Source organism: Corvus kubaryi, unplaced genomic scaffold (genome assembly GCF_017639235.1).
Source record: "Corvus kubaryi isolate FWS band 111438036 unplaced genomic scaffold, C.kubaryi_AGA036_p1.0 37357, whole genome shotgun sequence".
Classification (NCBI taxonomy): domain Eukaryota; kingdom Metazoa; phylum Chordata; class Aves; order Passeriformes; family Corvidae; genus Corvus; species Corvus kubaryi.
This window is the reverse complement of record NW_024581117.1, coordinates 9,297,127-9,319,615: the sequence shown is the minus strand read 5'-3', so window position 1 is coordinate 9,319,615 and position 22,489 is coordinate 9,297,127. Positions and strand designations below refer to the sequence as shown.

General features: G+C 42.0%; 1 protein-coding gene across 3 annotated transcripts in view; it reads right to left on the bottom strand.

Annotated features, from left to right (window-relative positions):
• Nucleotides 1-21,929, bottom strand: part of TSPAN14 (tetraspanin 14) — a 35,247-nt gene extending 13,318 nt beyond the window's left edge. The window contains exons 1-3 of one of the 3 annotated variants that reach the window (XM_042033187.1): nt 21,834-21,929; nt 7,496-7,593; nt 464-514 (exon numbers count right to left, since the gene is read on the bottom strand). In XM_042033187.1, coding sequence (XP_041889121.1) covers nt 464-514; nt 7,496-7,576 — 132 coding nt within the window. In that variant the 5' untranslated portion in view covers nt 7,577-7,593; nt 21,834-21,929. Of the gene's footprint in view, nt 1-463; nt 515-7,495; nt 7,594-20,113; nt 20,136-21,138; nt 21,462-21,833 lie in introns of those variants that run through there. The other 2 variants (XM_042033185.1, XM_042033186.1) reach the window with 2 other exon arrangements.
• Nucleotides 21,930-22,489: the final 560 nt, after the last annotated feature.

Below are 22,489 nucleotides of genomic sequence, written 5' to 3'. Positions count from 1 at the left end.
ATCGCTTAAGCACTCCATGGGGAATAAAGTGGACAACAGATGGCCAACAGACTGGGACCATCTTTCTGAAGTATTTCAAAGATGCACATTTAGATTTAGTGGTGCTGTTTTTAATATAAAGACATCTCATGCTCTTTACAAATATGTTTGTAATTAAAGGAGGTGGGTAGAGAAACATCTATTTTAGAAAACATGCTTTTGAAAGAGAACCTGTTCATCAAGGCTAAATTCTCCCTAGCATCCTGCTCTTACAATTTCATAAAAAAGCTCTGAATATCAAGGGTCACAGCTTAATTCCTGATCAGGGACAAGAAGCAAATTCCAACTAAACTCAGTTTAGATTATTTGAACATGGTCCTGAGCTCAGATGCTACATTTAACCTTTGCTGCTTCCTGAGGAAGTAGTTTTACTGGAGCAGGAGGGGGCAGCCACTGAAGTAAGACCAATCGTTTCTACCCTTACCTTTTCACTCCATGCCCACAGACCAGCTGCAAGGAAGGCCACTCCAGCTAGCTAAAATTTAAAAAAAAAAAAGAAAAAATTAATTAGATGCACTAATCAACCACATTCTCAAAAAACAGCCTGTAGCACTACTGCTCAAGTAAAACAAATACTGTAATTTGAGACAATAGTAATGGAACACTCCTCCCCATGAGTCAATCTTTTACAAAAATGATTTGAAGGGCATTTATTCCACAGCATTTATGCATTTTATCAACTACTTTCTAAAAAGTATTACAATTTGATTCTTCATGATTACTCAAGAAGCACACGGTACTTAACTGACAATCCCACACAGTAGCATGCAAGTGGGAGTTATCCTTGTCCCAATGACTTGCCATAAAATGTCTGCCAGCACACCAATGAAGATGTCAGAATATTTAATGCATTTTGAGGTTATTCCCTATTTAGACATTTAATAGTACCAATATTATGGCTATGACAGTAGCCATGCTTGACTCCTTGTAACTTCTCAATGTCAAGGCTCACTATATTAGCCTCTTCTCTGATTAGGTACAGTTTGTCTTCTGAATCCTTACCTTGTTTAAGCCCATCTGAATCAAGCTAGATTAATGGTCCATTTGCTTACTTTCCATAAGCAGCAAATCTGACAACAAACCCTCCACTGATTCATGTGTTTGTATAATAAACACTTCTGAATTATAGTCACCCAAATGAAGCAAGAGTTCCTTATTCTAACATTCACTCCCTTTCTCCAACACTCAGGCAGCTTGTTTTTAACATCCAATTTCAGTAATCAAACTAAAATGACCTCTCTATAATCCAAGGGCAGCTCTTCCTCATTACTTAAAAAGCATTCAACCCTGCTATGGCCTCATGGCTCTCTACAACTACCTGAAAGGACATTGTAGTGAGGGGGATATCAGTCTCTTCTCCCATATAATAAGTAACAGCACAAGAGGAAATGGCTTCAGGTTGCACCAGGAGAAGTTTAAAGTGAATATTAGGAAATATTTGTCCCCTGAAAGGGTTATCAAAGCATGGGAGCAAGTGGCTTAGTCACCATTCCCAGATATATTTAAAGGATGCACAGACATGGCACTTAGGGACATGGACTACTTGGCAGTTTTGCCAACAGCTGAGTTTGATCTTAGCCATCTTTTCCAGCCTAAATGATTTGATTGTTCTGTGGAGAGGACTGAGGTTGCCTCTCCAGTGCCACGCCTTACACACATTGAAGAGTAAAACTCCCAAACTGAAAAAACACTTTGAATAAGAAATCCTCTTCTCTAGGAAATGCAGCACCTCCCATGAACTAAATGGGCATCACAGGCAATTCCCTACAGCACAGGCAAGAGGCAAAAATGGAACCCTCTTACAGAAAACAGATGTGTAGGTTTTGAATACTGCTGGGCTCATGGGCTGCTTGCCCTAAGCTCACTTAGGGCAAGTGAAGATGTTCTGCATTTACTCTGCTGGGGAGGGCGGGGGAAAGCAAAGCCAAAAAGGGCTGCAAGCATCATTCGTATTACTCTCTAAAAATTACTCAAATTATGTTAAACACTTCTGTCTAAGGAGCAATTATTATATGCCATATTCTTGGTCTTAAACACAGATTAAGCAACCAAAACCACCACTAATACATGGAGTTACAACTGGACAAAGGAGTGCTAAATAAATTCCCAGATGCTGCTGAATAAGCAGTAGCACAATGACTATTCATCTTGGACTCTGAATGGGCTAAGAATACCTAAAGTGATCATTTAGATCAAAGCATAACTTGCAAAACACTATTAAAAACCACATCAATATAAACAGAATATTGACCCAGATTAACCCTAGATCTTAACCAGTGATCTTCAGATTAAAAAAAGAAGGGAAAAGAGTCAGGAATCAAACTTGTATGTCATTAAGTTGCACAGTGCATGTAATTGATGCATCCTTCATCCTTTTCATTCCAAATGCTCCAGGAATGCTGGGAGACAGATGAAGACAGCTGGTATAATTTGCAGTAATCAAGGTAAATTATACAGACTGGATCTTTGGAAACTTTTTCTACAGAAAACAGGGTGAAAAATAATAAGTGGGAAGACATATTCCACTCTCTGTATACAAATTAAGGGTACTAGAATGCTAATATTGTGCTATTGAATTTGTAACTAGGGTGACCTCTTCAGACTGTCTGCTTTTCATTATAATTACCTTCTTAATTAAATTGTAATGGATTTTTGATTAAGTAGATTTTTCACTAGCATGCATTATTCTCACCTTTGAACATGAACTTTGCTCTCATGTTTTTACAAAATGTCCAGTTTCAAGAAACTATACTATTTTTGCAAAATTATTTCCATAAGCATCTATGCAAACTATCTACAAGTAAAATAGAGTTTATCAGAAGAAAAATAAACTTAGTCTCATTAAATCAATGAAGATAAATCTAAAACTTAATTCAGCTAAGACAAGCAATTCATAATTTTCACTAGAAGCAACCAAACCAGACACATTAAGTTTCTTTAGCAAAAATCCAGTAAAGTACGATGTACTTGCAGAAGAAACAAAGCCATCAGCCACTACATTGACAGGTGCAATTACCAAAAAAACCAATTTACAACAAAGTAAAGTAGTAGTGAAATGGGAAATGAAATCCTTTTGCTTTAAAGACTTGAAAATATCTCACTGAAAACTACTGTAAAACATACCATGGTGATCAAACTAGCTCAGAAGTTAGTGTGACTGATCATGCCCAGAGTTCTACAGAGAATTAGCACCAGGAGAATACCCTCTCTAACACACTTGCACAGAGGCATCCAAGTGATGGCTACGAGGCAGAGCAGGGAACTGATCCTGCCTAAACTAAAGGCCAAGCTTTAACCTTCTTCAGCTCACTGAACTAAATGGCTGAGTGAATGGGACAACAGGCAGCTGAGAAGAAGCAAGGACAACCAAAAGTGCTCCCGAGGTGAGAGAAGGCTAGTCAGCCATTTCAAAAACGCACAACATTTTGAAATTTGGCTTTCACCAGAATCTGAATGACGTGCAAACATGAACAAACTGGACACCCAATTCACTGCTGTGCTGGAGAGTCATGTAAGCCATATACTGCATGAAAGGTTAGATGGAAACATACACAAAGCAGCTCAGTTGTGTCCCTTGGAACAGGAAATCAAAACACTGTTTACCAGCATTTGGTTATTTCCTGCTTTAGAACTAAGAAATCCACTTTTTTAACATATTGCATCAAACTGTAGGCTCTGCTCAGATGTACAATACTGATGCCAACTTGGTGACACTGTGCCCAAGACACCACTTTTAAGCATTATTCATTTATCCATTCCCAATCACACTTTGAATTCCTGTGATTCCTTTGACTATGCTGTCAGAATCACACTACCAACTGAGAAAACGGGGGCAATTTGTTTCTCAAATGTAGGCAGCAGCTAAGTAATTCTTGCAAGACAACCCTTGCACACCAACTGATTGTAGGTCAGTCTGCTCCTAGGTCTGATCAGGAGCAATAGGAATTGCACTCAGTTTTTGTATACTCTTACAGAGAATACATTTCCCACTCCCTGGATAATCCTATTCTACACTGCAGCTCCACCCACACTGGAGCAATCAGCAGCCTGCAGCCCTTCCTTCCTATCCTTGTCTCTTCAGACTCTTCCTCTCAGAGCCAGGAAACCACCTGGTGGTACATTCTTTCCTCTTCCGGGCACAGCCTTGCTGTTTCAGAAGTTCCTGGAAAACAACATCCTCTGCAAAAGCCAAGAAAATCTTATGCTAACCTGGGTCTTCTCTTATTTTTCAAAGATATGAACTCAGAATTCTTTTCCAGAACAGAAGAGGAATTTTGTCCTTCATCCCCATGTTCAGGGCAAAACACCACATCTCCTATATGATGAGTAACAAGTTCAGGTTTTGTCTCCCATCACCCTTAAGAGTCACACAACTACAGACCTTTAGAAGATAAATCCAGAAGACAGTAGCTAAAAGCTGTTTTGTCCTCTCCTCTCAATTCATGTGGGAGACAGTGAGCTCATATGTAACCTAAAAGGCTTTGGCACAGCACACATGCAATCCTTCACTTCACTGAAAAAGCCATGTCCCGGATGAGGTGCCATTCTCAGACTACCCAAAAAAAACCCTTTCAGCTGGAGGCAAAGCAGCAAGCACCAGAGCTTTCACAGAAGAGCTCACTCAATTGCAGAATGACTCAGAACAGAAAGGTGCCAAAACCAAGCTCTTCACTTGGCATTACTGCAGTCTTTAAATTGCACCATGACAAATGAAGTTATTTGACAAAAAAAACCAAAACGCTTTCAAACTCAAAAAGGTCCAGCCTTCTTATCTTGCTCTCTTGCAGGGCTATCTTAACAGCTGCAGTACTGCCTTATCACCACTCATTAACAAGAGTGTACTCAGACAAGCTAAGTCTTGTGAGCATGCTTAAAAAGGAAGGTGAAAATAAAGTAATGGCACATCAAAATCATGCCTAGGAAGGCAGAGCCTTCATTCTCTTTCTTAAAAGAATAGGGAAGTGATAATACAACCCAGCAGTGCACAACTAAAAGTCAGAACTTTCTATTCCCAAGTCACTCACCTAAAAAAAAGAAATACTTCCAAAGAATGAAGATTTACAGATTTCTAAAGGCTGATTACACTGAGCTCACCATTATTAGTCATATTTGCCCTCTTTTAGTTCAGTATTGTTTTATCCCAACCTATGTGAACTGTATTTGAAGCATGACACAAACTACAGTAACCACTCACTGAAAAGTTTAAAAAATTCTGTAAATTACTACATCACCACATGCTTTAAAGTTTATACAGTCACTGATGTTATTTTTAGAGCTACAATGGGAAAGTCAACATTTACCTTTAATAAGTAGGACAGAAGAACACATGCAACTATTTACACGCACATAACCTGGCTTGTGCATAAACTGTCCTGAGCTGAGGCACAGGAGAGCTCTAACAGCTTATATGGGCAACAGGCTCTCTGACATCTATCTAAATCCATCCCTCACACACCTCTAGAGCAGCCATGCTCACCAACAAATGCTCACAAGCAAGTTCCCACAAGCACCTGTCCTGTAACCCAAGGAAAGTGAATCAAGATTAACATTCCCTTCTTAAACGCTGCTTGTGAGGTATGGTTACATTTTCCCTTCTGGTTTTGTAGCCCTTCAGTTCTTTTAAGGCACATAGAAAATTTACTGTTTCACAAATGGTGAATTTGCAGTCATCCCAGGCAGCAGGATTTCAGAGGCTCCTGAATCCTTGTGTCAGCTAAATGATTCATGTGTTGCCCATAGAGACGTCTACCTTCAACATTTACATAGCTTGTTCTACAGCTAAAGGTGCCAAAAATCTTATCAAAAGAGCTGTAGCTGCACATCATTGACCAGGTCAGCCTGATAACATCAGTAGAAGCCTCAGACTCTTTGCTGAGGAAGCTACCAAGACTACAAGTACCTGTTCAGAAAGGTAGTTCCTCCAGCCAACAGATCAGCTGAAAAACACAGGTTGTATTATGAATTCTCCTCAATTTTTGGCATCTCTTTTAAAGTTTTTCTTTAAAGAACAGAAAAACCTTTAGATCGTCATCATTCATTTCAAGAGAATACAGTTTAAAAAAAGTGAAAAAATGTAATGACTGCAGACAAGAAAAAAAGATACAAAATTGATTCCTGTGAAAAAGCAGAGGCAAGTTCTTGACTGTCTTCCCCTTACAGTGAAGACAAAAATTTTCAGTTTTTAAAAGGTGGTCAGAAAGAGTCAGTCATAGACCCCACTTCATGAGACACTAGGAAAAAAAACCAGAAGTCTAGAAGAATCTTAATATATTAATGAACAAGAATGTCAATTTCTCACATATCCCACCAGCAACTGCTGAAGAGCATCCACCCAGTTATGACGTGATTTCCCTGAAAACCAGAACAGTCTGGCAAGTATTACTTCTCAATGCACCACACTGCACTACAGGTACGTGGGAATTTGTACAATACAGAAGAAAAGGAACTGCAGAGCTGGTGGCTTGTAAGCACCTGTTGCAACACAGAAAATATCATCCTACTGAACACTTGCACTATGCAATATTGTAGCAAATTAACCCTTACTGGAACAAAAGTTTCTACACATCTTTTCTGCCCTGCTATTCACACAAGGATAACTCCCCTGTGGCTTAATGCTGCAGTATCATGTTAGAACATTGCACTAGTAAACAAGAGGTGTTGACAGTAGCAAAAAGTTCTGTGGTTTTCAGCACCTATACTGCTAGCACTGGACAAATCACTGTATCTACACTTACCCAAGCCCACCCATGCCTTTCCATGACTGCAGTTCCTATGACTTCAGGTGCAAACTCTTAACATTTGACCTGAAAGCTCCAAAAGGAATTATTGAGTTGATCCGAATTGCATCCTCACCTTCCCCTCACAGACATCTTAATTCTTTCTAGTGCAACACTATGCATTAACCTTTAAAGAGCCTTGTTTTCCAAGGCAGGTGCCATTAACCTTAACCATCATACACATCTAAAACCACACTTCTATTGTTGGTCTATTGTTGTACATTTTCACATTCACAATTCTAAACAAATACTATAGGCAGGTTAGTCCATAGCAAAGTATTTCAAGACTGTATCAGACAATTCAGCTGCCCACAGAGCAGACATGTACTGCCAGCGGCTGACACATCTGAGGCAGCTCCTTTTTCTTCTGCATAGTGTATTTACAGCTACATCACCCAACAAAGATCAAAGATGATCTGAAAGGAAACACTGTAAGAGGATATTCTTTTAACAGGGAAGCACTTAACATAAATAAGATGGATACTGAGTCCTCACATTTTCAATAATAATTAATTTCTCACATAGGATAAGCTGCTTCAATTACAAAACATCTGGGGCATACTACACATCAGTTTCCTGCTTTCAGGCAACTATTTCAACTTGCTCTCTTCAACAGAGTAATGAAGTTAATAAAATTGAGCTATGCCTAAACTATTTCAGTCTCTACATTTTGTACTCACCCAAAAGACAATGTTGTAGCTGAAGAGCAAGTATTTGTACCAACAGCTGACTTCTGCATTAGAATATCGGTAATAGTGCATCTTCTATAGCACAGCGTCTGCACAGAAGAGAAAGAATGACAGGGATTAGGTAAAGATTTCAAAAATAATGGATTTTTTTAGGTTTCTCTTGTTCTGTTGAGAAAGGGAGTACAGTAATCTGTACCATATGCCATCCAGAGTTATTTCAAAGTCAGCTCAAACTTCCACTGACCCTACACTTCCCTTTCAGTATTTGTTGCTTAATAATCCTATCTTTAAGCACCCTAATGTTGTAACAGGGTGGGCACACCCACAAAGGAAACTCACTATACAGTTAGCCTAGGAAGATCGACATCAGCAAGTTGACATTCATCTGCCTTCTCACTCTTTCAAAACCGTTTTACTTCTGCAGATGGCTGCTTGGACTTATCCACAAACCCTGTGGATTGCACATCCAGCAATCCAGCTAGCAGGACGTCCAAAGTGATTACCTGGAATCTCTCAGTGTCTGTGGATTGCTAAATACAATAGGTAGCTGTACCCGGCCTCTTCCATACTTGCATGTTCCTTTACCAGATCATCTCCTGTAAGGGGTTTTATATTCAAGAACAGAAGTCCCACCATTCAAAACCAATCTGCTCTGTTGGAGTTTGGTTTGCTTCCTTACACACACTGGAGGGATAAGGTTCAACTGCAACTCTTGCTCAAGTATTTCAGAGAACTACAGCTGTTCAGAGTATCATAACTAAACCACCTCTACAGAAATGCCATGCATAAGAAAAACAGAGAACAAGCTGTTAAATTCAGAGCAGGAGTGAGCACTTGCACAGCCCTCACATTCTGGACTGCTGAGTGCTGCCTAACACAGACAAGCAGCGTTTCAACCCTCCACTTCCTTGAGGGCAATGTCAGTGAAAGGTTTGCAAAGGCAAGGAAACAGGAATACAGAATTTTCAAACACCTCCTAACTAAGAAAAAGTACTGTGCCACCCTGGTCATTCACAGACAGCATGCAAAAACCAAGCCTACCCAGTAAAGTCTGAAATCCAGACCATGGAACAGACAACTGAACTGCACCACAAGCACAGCTATGAGAAGGTAAACTAGGTTTTTTAGGGCTGTTTGGTTGGTTTTGTTTTTCTAGAAAGGAATCTGGCCCAAAGTATAAAAAAAACACTCCACCTTAAAGAAGAAACAGAAGTTAGCTTTGAGAATTCCATCAACTACAGACTAGAATGTGAATTAATACTTGAGCTTGGTATTTCTAGAGTTCAGATGTTGATTTCCATATAATTTTAACCAAACACTGAAAACAAGTTTTCTTCCTTCACCTTACAATTTCTAATGCACACAGTTCATTTATAGCAAAAAACACTTAACTTTTGTTAAAACAAAGGAAATAATACTTTATGGCAGCATAGGCAGTAACTGGAAAGGACCTTCCTACATGTGGCCCAGTCATACCACACAAAATAAGTTTTGTAATTTTGTTACTGACCTTTTCAACCCATCCAATATTACAGACAAAATTTAGGAACCTTTACAACTGTGATGAATCCTAGCAAAGAACTCTTGCTTAAGCACCATCCTCCTGCTTATCTAAGCCCACAACTGAGAGAATATAAGAGAAGGAACAAAGTTTGGTTTTCCCAACTTAATTTCAGTTTCTAGCTCCAAATTGCAATTTATATTTCAACAATCAATACTCACACACTTATACAACTCAGTAATTCTGATGTGCCTGGAAAAGAGAGGAAAGAGAGGCTACAAGAGCAGAATCCCGCTAATCTCAGCAGAGTCCAAGACTCCATTTGCATGAGTGTAATCCCATTTTACAGCAATACACTGGCTGCCAGAGCAAATACATTCTCCAGATGCAGACACACTGAGGCCTCCATCACTGCTCTGCTTCCTTCCCTGTGAAAATTAGCAACCTGGTAAAAGACAGGAGTAGCAACTGCAAAATGCTGATAAGGAATGTTGCTTTTGGTGCTGCTACATCTACAAAAGAGAAGACAGCATTTAGCTAGCACATCATTAAATTTCATAAAAATGAGGTTCTGGTAGACAAAGAGGCCTAAAATATAATTTGAGGCAAAAAAGCAAGCACACCATTTCAGGACCTTAAGGATACACATCATCTGAAGACTTACTTTTTGTTAGGTTACCCTCCCTGGCACTACACTTATATCCAACTGTTCAGTCCCAGCTTCACTCGAACTATTCACAGGAATAAGAGCATTAAAAATATCCTTACTGATAAGCACTACTCCCCACCTACCTCGCTATTATGACCACCAACTTGCAAGACATTTCTCTACACTTCAAATAGCTCCTAAGATGCCCCAGTCAACACTAATCACAGTATTTTAACAGAATGAAAAAGCAAAATACTCCTTTCAAAATACTCACTACTTAAGGCTTGGAGATGATGGGGGGGTATATTACCAGTACTAGCAAGAAGCTGTCCTGTAACAGCAAACAGCTCCTCAGACAGATATTAGCTTCCAAAATATCTGCCTATCTTAAGAGCTGATTTGGCTTGCTCTGTGCTTACCCTCATCAGCATTCTTTTGGTGGTTCTTGAAAGACCACTGAACACTGTATGGCTGGTATGGGAGTGGCATGATAAATCTGAAGTGCAGGTAATGTGATTTTTTTTCCCCCCTAACACTACAAACAAATGAAGCAGTCCACTCAAGGCTACACAGCTACCTTCCCTGTGTTTATACTAAAAGCAGTCATGTTTCCTAACACAGAAGGCATCTGTTACCAGTCTTGAAATCTGCTATGTCAGTAATTCACTTCATTCACAGCACAGGCTGCACAGCTATGGTTAGGCAATACTAAAAACACTTGGAAGATTAAAGCAGTATGTGGGCAGCACAGACTAATAACGTTCTCTACTGTGTTTCAGACAAAGCAAGTCACATTGTGTCAGCTGACAGTTATCACCCACTCACAGCAACAGGAATTTCTAAAAATTAAATACAGAGCACTGCTGCTTTGGTAGAATATAATTGTCTTGGTGTTTACAGCTTTAGTGAGGGGAAAAATACAGTCATTCATCAAGAGGCTACTGCCCTTTCCAAAGCTTTTCAACAACCACAATTCCACTCTTACCTTCAAAGTGCTACAGCAGTGGTATTCCTAACGTATATTCCTCACTCTAACAAAGCAGATGATGTGATCTATTAACTAATCTAACGTGGGTATGCAGAGAAATCCTCATGGATAAGACGTTAAGTTTAGAACAACTGAAACAAAACAAATTTCTAGATTTAGGTCCACAAATTCTTTTAATCCTCCACAGGCATTTACTTTACAAAGCAGACCTAAGTCACACTGAAGTTCCAAGTTCAGCCAATACTGCCACCATATACAGAGTCCTGATCCCCTTCACTGCCCCTCCTAAAATCCACAACCATTCATCAACCTAACTCAGTGGAGCAAACAGCCACAGAGCAAATCATGTAGCAAATCTAGTCTTGTACCACACACCAAGAAGTAAACAGTTTTAAGCCTTCCAACCTACCTTCCCAGAGCATGTACAAATGCCAGCATGGGGGCAGTCAGGAGGTGGCAGGAGAACAAGGGTGGGAAAGCAAAAGCAGAGGTAGCTTGAGCGTGCTCGTGGAAATGCAGCACCCCTCTGATGCCAGCCTATGCCAGCACCACGCCTGAAGCCAACATGCCAAAACAGATGAAGCTGGGGGAACAGGGGCACAACTGAGGCAAGAGAAAAAAAAATTCATTTGCCAAGCTGTTGGCTGCTCCTCCACTGTTCATCAATACAAAGCATCACATCTATATGGAGCTGGTGAAGCAAATGAACAAAGAAGAATATGCTGAGGAGCAAGAATTTTTAAAATACAGCAAGAGACGTACTTTGGTCTATGACTTGTTTTGACATGACTCAATTCCATTACTCCATCAACACCAAATCTATACCAAAAAGCATCAGTTCATTCAAGACATGGTGCCCTTAAAAACTACTGCCATTCTTTGAAGGTGCCCAAATCATTAGTGGTTTTTGTGAAAGTAAAAGGCGGCCTTATCCCTGACCAGGCATAATTCAGATATTCTTAGGACCTTCTAAAAATGGAAGAACTAAAAGGCACCTATAGACTGCTCTTTCCACATCCTAGACAGAGCTGACCACCAAAGGGTTCCTAATGTTCAGAACAGTATCTGGGTGTTAGCCATCAAATCTTCATGTGTAGGGGCTGAGCTGGTACAACAAAAAGCCAAGAAAAACTGACAGGATTTGATGCTCTTAAAATGATCTGTTCATGGAAACAGATAGAGTAGTCCTGCTGATGACTCAGGAACTCCAAGCAAGCACCTGTGATTTTGCAATTTTGTCTCCAAGGAACTCAGACTAGGGCCTCAGAAAGAACAGACAAGCTTCTCTTAAAGAATGTAAGTATAGTTTATTTAGTTCTGCTGCAGTTCAGATGAGCAGAAAAATATCTGCTCATTCTTAGAAGAGACCTGAGGATTAATCAACAAAAGGGTATTTTCTTAACCTGAAAGACTTATGATGAAAGACATTATCATTAATAGGTTATCCCTGTTTCACCAGAAAAATCATGGCAAGCAACAAATCTCAGAATTCAAGGGAAAACATGGCCAAAGCCAGACAGAATTCTTAAGACATCATCTTTTGGGACCCTTATTTTGTACTGTACTGAAGACTCTAAGTCCTCAAAGAATATTTCAAACAGAAGTCGCTCCAGTGCGAGCACTAAAAAACAATCCCTCAGAGAAGAAAAAATCCCCAACCTATTGGGAAGGGTTTCATGTTTCAGTTACCAGGCTTTGTTCTGCTACTACAGCACAAACTACAACTTAGGAAACTTGTCAGAAACATACACCAGTGTTTCCAAACCCCAAACAAGGAAGCAGTAATTCAAAAGAGCTCCGCTCCAGGTCTCTATAACTCACACTCAAGTTATGCTGTGCTTTTGGCCAAGCCACTACTTCTATGCAGATGAGTTGCATCCAAAACACAATGTAAGTGCTCTGAACTCAGTAACATTCCCAAAGTGGACACTCCACCTTCTAAGGAATAAGCTACATGGTCATCAAGAACCTCTTCTGAACAACCCACTTGACTAACAAACATCACTAATCCTTTGGCATAAAGGCTCTACACTGCACAACTGTAATTCAAGGAGCTATTCAAGCTATGATTCATGGAATATTTTCAGCTCCATTTGATCTCCTAAACTAACAGAACCACACTAAAGGAAGACTTGAAAAAGGCAAGCAGAATTCAGTACTGCTCCCACAGCAACTCAAAAGCTGGAACAGAGGACAACAGCAGTTCTACCAACTTCACTTTTCACTGTTCTTCATACAGAAGCTACAAAAGATACAGCTGGCTGGCCTTGCTTCCACATGTGGAAGTATTTATTCCTACTCAACAAAAAAAAAGCTATTACTAATATTTAAAAAAAAAATCCACAGAACAAAAGAAGTTCTAGAGATTCCATATTTTCATTTATACAAACCAGTCAGAATGCAAGCCAATGACGCTGTACAGTGGAAGTCTTGACAGTGTAAATTCAAACTGCAAATATTTTTAGTTATTGACACTGAGAAGAGGCACAACTCAATCGTCCACAGAATTTTAGTACATTTATGCTAGTTCTGCCTTACTGACCCTCAGGTTCATTGAAGTAGTAACTGAACAGATACTTTCTGCTTCAAAATACAGAGGTGCTTGACAAAGCTATCAACTAAAATGCAAGGATCTCTTACCTAGTTCAAAGAAAATCTGCTCGAAACAGCTGACTGCAAATAAAGCATATACTCCACATTCTGACTTAAAGCAAGAGATAGCACAGGAAACAGAGAGAAAAGGAAATGCAAGCTTCATCTAAAAGCCAGCAATTTTCCAAACATGAGGAGAACACAGTAGAAGCACAGGATGTAGGGCCTTCACTGACCCTATGCTCAAAAGCACTATTGGATATACTTCTGGAGTTAAAATTCAGTTGGGATTACACCAGGGTCAGTGAAAACAACACTAGATATTTTCACTACAGTTGAAAAGATGCCTCGTTAACATCTTAGAGAAGTTTAGAAAAATCTTTCATGTCCATGAAAATTTTCTTTAATAAAGCTATTGAGCAGTTTCATCTGAATAGGAACTTGCCTGTGCCACAACTTACTCACTATACACAACAAGCCACAAGTCATACTTTCCTTTTACTTCACAGAAAGTTCAGGTATTGGGAAACACAGAAGCCAGTTAGTCATTCTGAGCAGGAATTTATTCACCCCAGGGTGCAAAACCTGCTGGAACAAGTAACCAGAATAATCTGAGCTGACCCAAACTCCTCAACTGCTTTCTACTACCTCTCATTAGAGCAGATACACACCCACTCTCTGTAACATCAACAGTTGCAAGGCAAAACTCAAAGTCTTAATTTAAAAGAAACATGTAATTTGATTTTTTTGTTGCCTTCCAACAGAAGGTTTTGGAACCCTTACAAAGTGAGTATCTTAGCTGAGGAGCCAGAACTTCCAGTTCGGGGAATAATTTTAGTTCTATTTAGTAATCCAACAGTAACAGAACCTATTCCATACACTCTGTCTGCTCCCTCCCATACCTCCATACAGACCAAAAGGTTTCAAGCACAAAATGGGTCCCTCCATTTGCTATACCACCTCATATCATAAAATTAAGACAGGAAGCCACCAACTCTCTTTGCTGCCAAAAATACTCTTTCTTCAGAGAACATCCTAAACTTTTATACATATTGTGACTTTCCTCCACTTCCAGGAATGCCACTTGTTCAGTCTCCAGTTACATTTCAGACAAAAAGAATATACCTTCATTTTCTCTTTTAAGAAAAAAACCCCAAGAGACTGGTTATAGCAATACACAATAAAGAAGAGATGAGCATATAATTTGCTTCGGGTTTTGTGGTTGGTTTTCTTAAAAATGTTCCTTGCTTTGGATATAATGTGCAGTCTGTCTACATCCACACCAAATTTCTTAGCCTTCACATTGAATATTCCTAAAAATGAATTTATATATGTAAACTTATATATTACATAAAATAGATATTTATTGTAACAGTTTAAACCAGACCAAGGTATTTCTTAGTTAAAAAAAATTTTAAATTCCAGTGTTGAAATCTGATCTCCAGTAATGAGCCTGCTAAGAAATGACTGCAATATCACATAACACTAGTTACAGTCATCACCTGTTCTGCTTAAACAATGCTGACTCCATGTCATGGAAACACGATGTGGAGTTCAATCCATAAAACCTCTTTTTTTTTGTCCCCTCCCACCCCAATTAACAGGGCTTATGCTTTCAACACCAGAGGAACACTCATTTCAAGTGATGCACCAGGGAATGCTACTTTCTGGGGAAAGGCATGTAGGGTTTGGGGACAATGCTCTCAAAGCTTTCTTTTGCTGCCCTCCACCTCCAGCAACTGCATTCATAACACAACCGGGACAGTCTTATTTTACTTGCTAAAGACAACAATCACCAGTTTACAAGCCACAAGAGAAAATGGTTCTTTGTGGCCACGTAGACAGCTCAACCACCATGTAATTCATCTCTTTACCTCCTTTCTGGTAAAGAAACACACTTGTGAAACTTGCAAAACCCAACGAGAAGATAAACCTCTAAGGCAGCACTAGCAAATCTTAAAGATGTGACAAAACAGCCTTCAACAATGTCTCACAATGCTAGCCACTGTCAGCTCTTAACCAGAATAAATGTCTCAGCCCAAGTACATAGGAACAAGCTAATGCTTCAGGAGTTATAGCAAGTAGGTTTGCAGAGCACCCTGCACATGCTACCACACGAAAAAAAATTAAAAAGGCAAAAACCAATGCTGCTTCAGGACAAGCCTGTGCTTGAACAGCTCCAGCCCTTCCCCCAAAAGCCAGTGTTCTGGCAGGGCGTGAGAAAGCCGTGACTGTCTCGCCCAAAGTCTCTGCATCCGCCCCTGGGGAAGGAGGAAAAACAGGCTTTCCACCTCTCAAGATGATGCCAAGAACAACACTGTGCCATTTAGAGATCAGGGCAACAAAGGCTGTGAAGGGACACAGTCAGTACTCCTTCCAACGCAGACCTCAGTCTCTGCAACAGCTAATTACTAACACACCAGCAGAATTAGAAGGCACAGAGCTTAGACACAAACACTTCCTAATCTGTGCCTTTAGTAAAACGAAAAGCATACCTCCTGATGGAAAAAACGTGACAACACAGGAAACTGCCATCTGAACAGGCTGACAGTACAGTATGACTAGTTACACAAGCACCACAGCTCAGAGAAAACAACAACACAGAGCTGAGCTACACCTTCCCTTCTCACTCGCCCCAGCTGGACAGGCTCTCTCAGTTGAACACCCTCCTGTTTTGCAGGAGCAGACCACTGCTATGACCACTTTGCCAAAATACCATTTGCAGCCTCAACATGCTGGACACTTTGCAAAGAAAGCCACCTTGTTGTCTTCCAAGAGTCATCTCACCAATTACTTTCCAAGAGTCATCTCACCAATTGCCTTCCATTAATTTCAAGTCAGACAACTTTTCTGACGAACCTTCCTGCTCCACAGGCTTACATGTAGCCAAACTGAAGTAACTTAGTACTCAGGGCAGGGTAGAAAGCTTTGCCGTTTTTACCCTTTATTAGATACAGCTATACCACTGCAGGCATATTTCACACCCTTGAAGTACTTCCCCGAGCACCATCTACTAACAAACTGTTGAGGGAAAAGCAACGTGCATCAAAAGAATCAGCTCCATATTCTGGCAGTCAGAAGGCTGCTGTCACATAAAGACCGAAGTCCAACCTCTCAGGTGTCTTCCTTCAGATGCAAGTTACTTGAGGCTATTCCCTTTGTTTTCTATTCCAGAAGTTTCTAGATGTCAGTGAACATATTTCAGCATCCATTTTATGCCCCAAAGCAAGAGTACATCACTTGCCAAGCTGAACAAATGAGGTTTGTAACACATTAAAATTCACAGCATTCAGGCACCTCCAAATACTCTGTTTCATCCTGTAGCTGCAAGTGCAGCAACTCAAACACCTTGTTACCTTCAAGTCCATCAATTATTTAGAAGAAACTCCTTTCCAGAGAGACTCAAGTATCATTTATTTAGTCTTTGAGCAGGAAACAAAAACCATTAAAAGAGGAAAAGAGATTTCTGGAAAGGGCCACTGGGCCACAGGAACATATTTGGGGTTGTACACCAACAACCTGCCTGAAACAGAATGAGAAGGCCAAAATAAAACAACCACATGCACACAGGAGCTCATCAAGTCCCTGAGTCAATTAGCGCCAGAGAGCCCCAGCTACATCAGGGGGTTTCAGGACAGGTCTTCACATGGAAGACCTTTATCAGTTTGATATAAATGCCTGTTCTCTAGCCCAGGAACATAAAACAGAAAGAAGCTCTTTTATAGTACCACAGGAGCTGGTTTACAATACCAAGACAACATTCAGCAATGCTTACTACAAAGATCAAGGGGAACCAGAGCCCTGTGTTTATTACACCCTTGCCTTTCCCACACAGGTTCAGATTAAGGATGAAGACAGGCCTCAGATTTTCAGCTTTTACATGGACTTCTAAAGGTAACAACACAGAAAGAGCTCTCAAAAGAAACACAGGTAAGCAGTCACCCTAGGTAAGAACAGAAATTCTTCCACTTACACATATCACACATAAGCAGTGCTACAATGAAAAGGACAAAACACTTGCTTTGCTCCCAAAGAGCTGAAGAAAGACAGGAAACCTGAACAAGTGCTGGTCCCCCCTGCCAAACAGGGACTGAGGCACACTTTGAACCAGAAAGGAAAATGAACTTATTTTTAAATCCAGCTAAGAGCCCTGGGTTTGGATATAGCTCCTGTTGTGGCCAGCATATTTGTTAAAGGATTTCTGCACAAGCGATAACAGAACTCACATGTGAATAATCAAGCAGAGTGGTACTGCTCTCTGAGGGCTTTGATCCCAAGATTTATGTCAGATTGGCCATCCAAGGCAGTGGTTTCAACTCCAAACATCCCAATCCCTTATACAGTCAATTTTTAAGGATCACCACTTTTGCAGGTGACCCTCAACACCTGCATTTTGCTATTATCTTCACCTGTGACATTCCTAAAATAGAAGAATCTGCAGTGAATCAACAGTGATTTTTCAGTTCACTGACCATCTGAAAGCAGATTTCATCCAGAATAAAGTTGTTTTACAACACAGAAAAATTTCAAATATGACATTCAGCCATAGTTATGTAGTTAAATTATGGCTGCATTTAAAATTAAGTCATCAGAGCCTAGACATTTCAATCCCCCTTCTTTTTAGATCGCTGAATCAAAATCCAGATTCCTGTATTCTTGGAAGGACCCAAACTATTTTGCTCTTTAAAACCCACACATACCTAATCTTGATAAGAATTAGTCTGATTATCTCTGACATTGTGCTTAACCTCTATGAGATGCTTTTGTCTGAGCATGAGCCAAAGGTTCAAGGAGAAGGATCCTGTTCCTGCCCAAACTGTCCCACGGGCTGAAGGCAGCATCAGTGCCTCCACCCAAGCCACCAACAGCACAGCTCTGGAAGAGCCAGAGACTTCAGGACTGGGCAGTACCAGAGAGGAAGACACACGACCACCCTTTGGATGTACAATCAGAAGCCATCTAGAAATAACCTCTGCTTAATTCCCCTCTAGTAACAGCCTGCACCATTTACTGTTTGAGGGTCTAATTTACTTTATCTGACCTACTTCAGCTTAAAGCAACATGAGAACCACAGCACATTCATGGATTTTGTGAACTGCAGCCCTCTTAGGCTTAGAAACACACCACAGGTGACAGAGTACAGAAGTCCATTCTACCCAAAACCAGGAAGTTTTGACACAGGAAGCCAAAGTGCAGGGCAACATAGCACAGAGAGCCCCCGAGTAAAGTGTGTCTGAAATCCACACATTTTTCCATACCCCACCCAGGTGAAAATTTTTGTAAAAGCAAAAAAGTACATAAACAGAGGATCTGTGGAACAGTTTTGACAATAGTTCCGTGAACTCCACTTCCCCTCACACACACCCCAATGAGAATTCTGAACAAACACAATGAAATTAAAACAAGAGTTTCATTTATTCACACTAATCAGTGCTCAAACTGTGCCACACCTAAACCACGATGAGAAACTTGATAGACTATGAGAATTAACTGTAGCAGTTTGTCAGCAGAAAAATTCCTCCTTTTTTTACCAAACACCCATTTACAGGTAATGGCACACTAGTAGCCACCCACTAACACTTCATAAACTAATTAAAAAAACTCTCTAAGAAAATCAGAGGTCAGCCTCAAAAGCACTCCAATGGATCAATATTCCTCAGTTATTCATTAGAAGCAAGCATACAGCTTAAACTTATTCATCATCCAGATATGACCAAATTCATGACACCATGTCAACATTTTGCTTGCTACATCCAAGAGCAAAAAGTTATACCTTCAATACCAAAGAAAGCATCCCAGTTAAATAGCATCTTAGGGCTCAGAGCAAGAGCTTTTTATGATCCTTTCATTAAGTATTACAAGGTCTAATGCTAGTAAAAGGTAGCCCAGAACACACCCCCTTGCAGTCCTGTTAGGTATGTTACCTATGTGAAGGCTCTGCACAGACACTGCTCCTAGCAAAAGATCATACTTTTTCCTTCTTTTCTGCCACCCTCCTGCTCCCCACAAGGAGGCCAGAAGGACAGGAAAGAGGCTTTAAACAGGAAACAGTAAGATTAGTTTTTCTACAACACACTAAATGTCAGGCAAAGCCTGTGTCCAGAAACAAGAACAAGACTCAATTAAAACTTAAGTGAGTTTCCTTCTGATTTGATGACTGAAGGTAACACTTCAACACAAAGGATGCTAACCAGACCAACTTACACTAAAAAAAAAAAAAAAAAAAAAAAATCAATAAAATCACACTGCACACACACCACCCAGAAAAGCAGCTTTCCGTGATTGTGATTTAGACCTAGACTGCATCTTCAGCAAGTCCTTCTGGGAACAAGATCAACAAAAATAAAACAAAATGCCAACTGTGTAACTTACTTGTACATTGTTTTTTCAATATAAATATATTTCCAAACTTTTGGGAAGCTATTCTAAAAATTCCTCTTTCAGTGGCATTATAGTTTTGAACAAGACAATCTTCTAAGGACAGGCAACACTATATTCCATCCTCCAAGAACAGAACAAAAAGGTTATAGATCACACCCTACAAGTACTTTCTTCCAGTGTCATTAACCAAAGGATAAAGAACACCATTCCACCAACACAAGTGTCCTGAATTCCTTTAGAAAAAAACAAAACCCACACAAACCAAAAGCTGCAAAATAATTTCCACCACAGCTCATTCCTACTTCACACCAATGACTAGACTTGAATTCCCACCTGACCCGTTCTCTCTGCACACAATTCTTCTGTTAAGCAGGTAGTGCTAGACCCTCAACCTTCCACACCAAAGCATTTCACACACTTATTGCGAGTATAAGGTGTCTCAGTACTGATGCCTTACTCCCTGCTGGAGATAGCCAGAAAAGAGATGGATCATCTCACCAGAGAGCACTTATGAACAAGACACACCCTGTGCTTCCATTCTCTAGGAACTGCTTTCCTTCCATTTTATCCAGAGTTCTAGGTCACAAGGCTTCTGTCACTGTAACAAACAAACAAAAATCCAACCAAATAAAAAAGCAGTGCTGGAAGAATTTTGTCCTGACATTTTACAATATCCTTCCCACCTTCACCACCACCTCCTTGGAAGACCTAGTAAAGAAAGGAAAAAACAAACAAGTAGCTTCTTTTACAGCATGGATTAAGTTTCTTTGTGGGAGCTTATTTATTTCTTTTTTTTATTCAGAATGTCTCAAAATGAAACCGCTAAGCCCACATAGAGTACAGAAGGTAAAGCAAGAGCCAAAACAGAACTGACCACGGAGCATCACCTCTGGTACCCCTGCGCTCCACGGCCGGGCCTGTTTCGGCAGGAGGCTGAAAGGGTGTCAGAGAGGTCGCTCACTACCACAGCCTACAGGCAATTACAGTTAAAATATTTAAAAAATTAAGTTACGGGCCTCAATCCTTACACCCACTGCGCCGTTGCTCCCTCTAAACATCCTGGGCTCAGGTCAGAGTCTGGCAGCAACCGAGGCGACGGCGGAGAACAGAGAGGGCAAACTCTAGCTGTAGCACTCCGAAAGGCCTTTTTCTATTATTTCTATTATTTTTTTTTTTTTAATTTTTCTCCCTCGTGGCACCTCAAGGAGGCAAGCTAGCGTGAACTCCCAGAGGAAGCCTCACCCGGCCTCTGCGGCTTCCTTTAATGGACAAGGACAATAGCAGGGGCTCGCCATAGCCCCGCACTGTCGGGAAACTTAGGCGGCCAGAGGGCTGCTGCCCGCCCGGCTCGGTGGCCGCCAGCCCCCAGGGGATGCTGCAGGGAGCAGACGTGCTCCGGGGAGAGGGAGCAGAAACGCCGGTGCTTCAGGACGGGGAGAGGAAGGGGGGCTCCGGACGGCGCGACCCCCGGGGCAGGCGGCGGAGGGGATGGGATGCCCGGGCCGGGGCGGACAGGGACTCACCGGGGCAGCAGTCTGCTCGCTAAGTTTCGCCGAGTTGGGCGGAGGGCGAGGCGGCGGTCGGCGTAAGCGGGGGTCCCTCCGCTGCCTCGCCTAGTCCATGGACACGGCAGCGCTCCCGGACCCTCCTCCCCGCGTCAGCTTGGCCGGTGCGCCAGGCGTGCCCTTGTGCCGAGCCGCCCCACCGCCCTCCCGCCGGGCCGAGGCAGCGCGGAAATGCAATGTCCCCGGCCACGCCCGCACGCAGCCGTGCTCTACACAAAAGGGGCGTGCAGGAAGCCCAGCTCTGCCTCCGGACTCCCCGATTCCCGCCGGCTTCGCCCGCCGTGACCCCCTGGCAAGCGTCCCCCCAAGCACCCCCGGGGCTGGGGGGTGCTGCGGGCGCCTGTGGCCCCCGCCCCGCGGCGGCCCGTCAGGGTCCCTCCCCCGCAGCCCTGGGGCGCCTCAGCAGCCGGGGGAGCGCGGCTCCTCGGCGAGGCCCAGGGCTTTGTTATCTTGGATTCGCTCCATGGCCGAGGTGGCCGCGTCCCCCGCCCCGGCCCTGCGGAAAGGGCTCAGCCCAGCCCGCCTCAGCTCGGCTGAGGGAGCGCTGCATAGCCCTCAGCGGCGCCTCTTACTCCCTCGGGGCTTTCGGAACATGAACCGGCATGTCCGGGACAGCACATGCTGAGCAATATTGAAGGCGCGGTCGAGCCTACCTGGAGAGCCGGAAGGCGAAGGAAAGACATAAAACGATCCTGAAGAATATTTTGAGTCTTCAGGCGGCCCAGGCCTTTTACACCTCCCGGGAGAGACGCTAAGAAGAGAGGAGGGAAGGGAATGAGGGCTGAGCTGTTTAAACCCATGTAGTTAGCAAGTGATAGCTCCCACCTGAGGCAGCCACCGCCTGGCAGGTGGGAAGTGCTCCCCTGCCGTCTAGCTTGGCTCCCAACCTCCACGCTCTCCTTCTGTTCCCTTTCCATACCTTGTGATCTCTCTTGACACATGGAAACACTTCTGTCACCTTCACTCCCTTCCTCATATATAGAGCAAAACTAATTAGTCTTCAGTGCCTCGCTGACTGCGAAAATACTTTTGTGTGCAGGAAGACAAGGCCCAGGGAAGCAGTGCAGCACCACACGTGTTCTTACAGGCTGCCTCATGTTATCTACACCTTCTTCACCTGCTCCAGCCCTTGGACTTTCAGGAAATCCTTATTTCCCCTGGATCAGGATGAAGCCCCGCTCACAAAGACAGCAGCAATCCCACTGAAGTGAAAGGAACTGTTGAGCAATCAAATGGTGTGAGCTTAGCAATTCTCTAGTGTGCTAATTCTCCACTCATCAAAGCTGACAACCAAAAGCATGCTAGAATT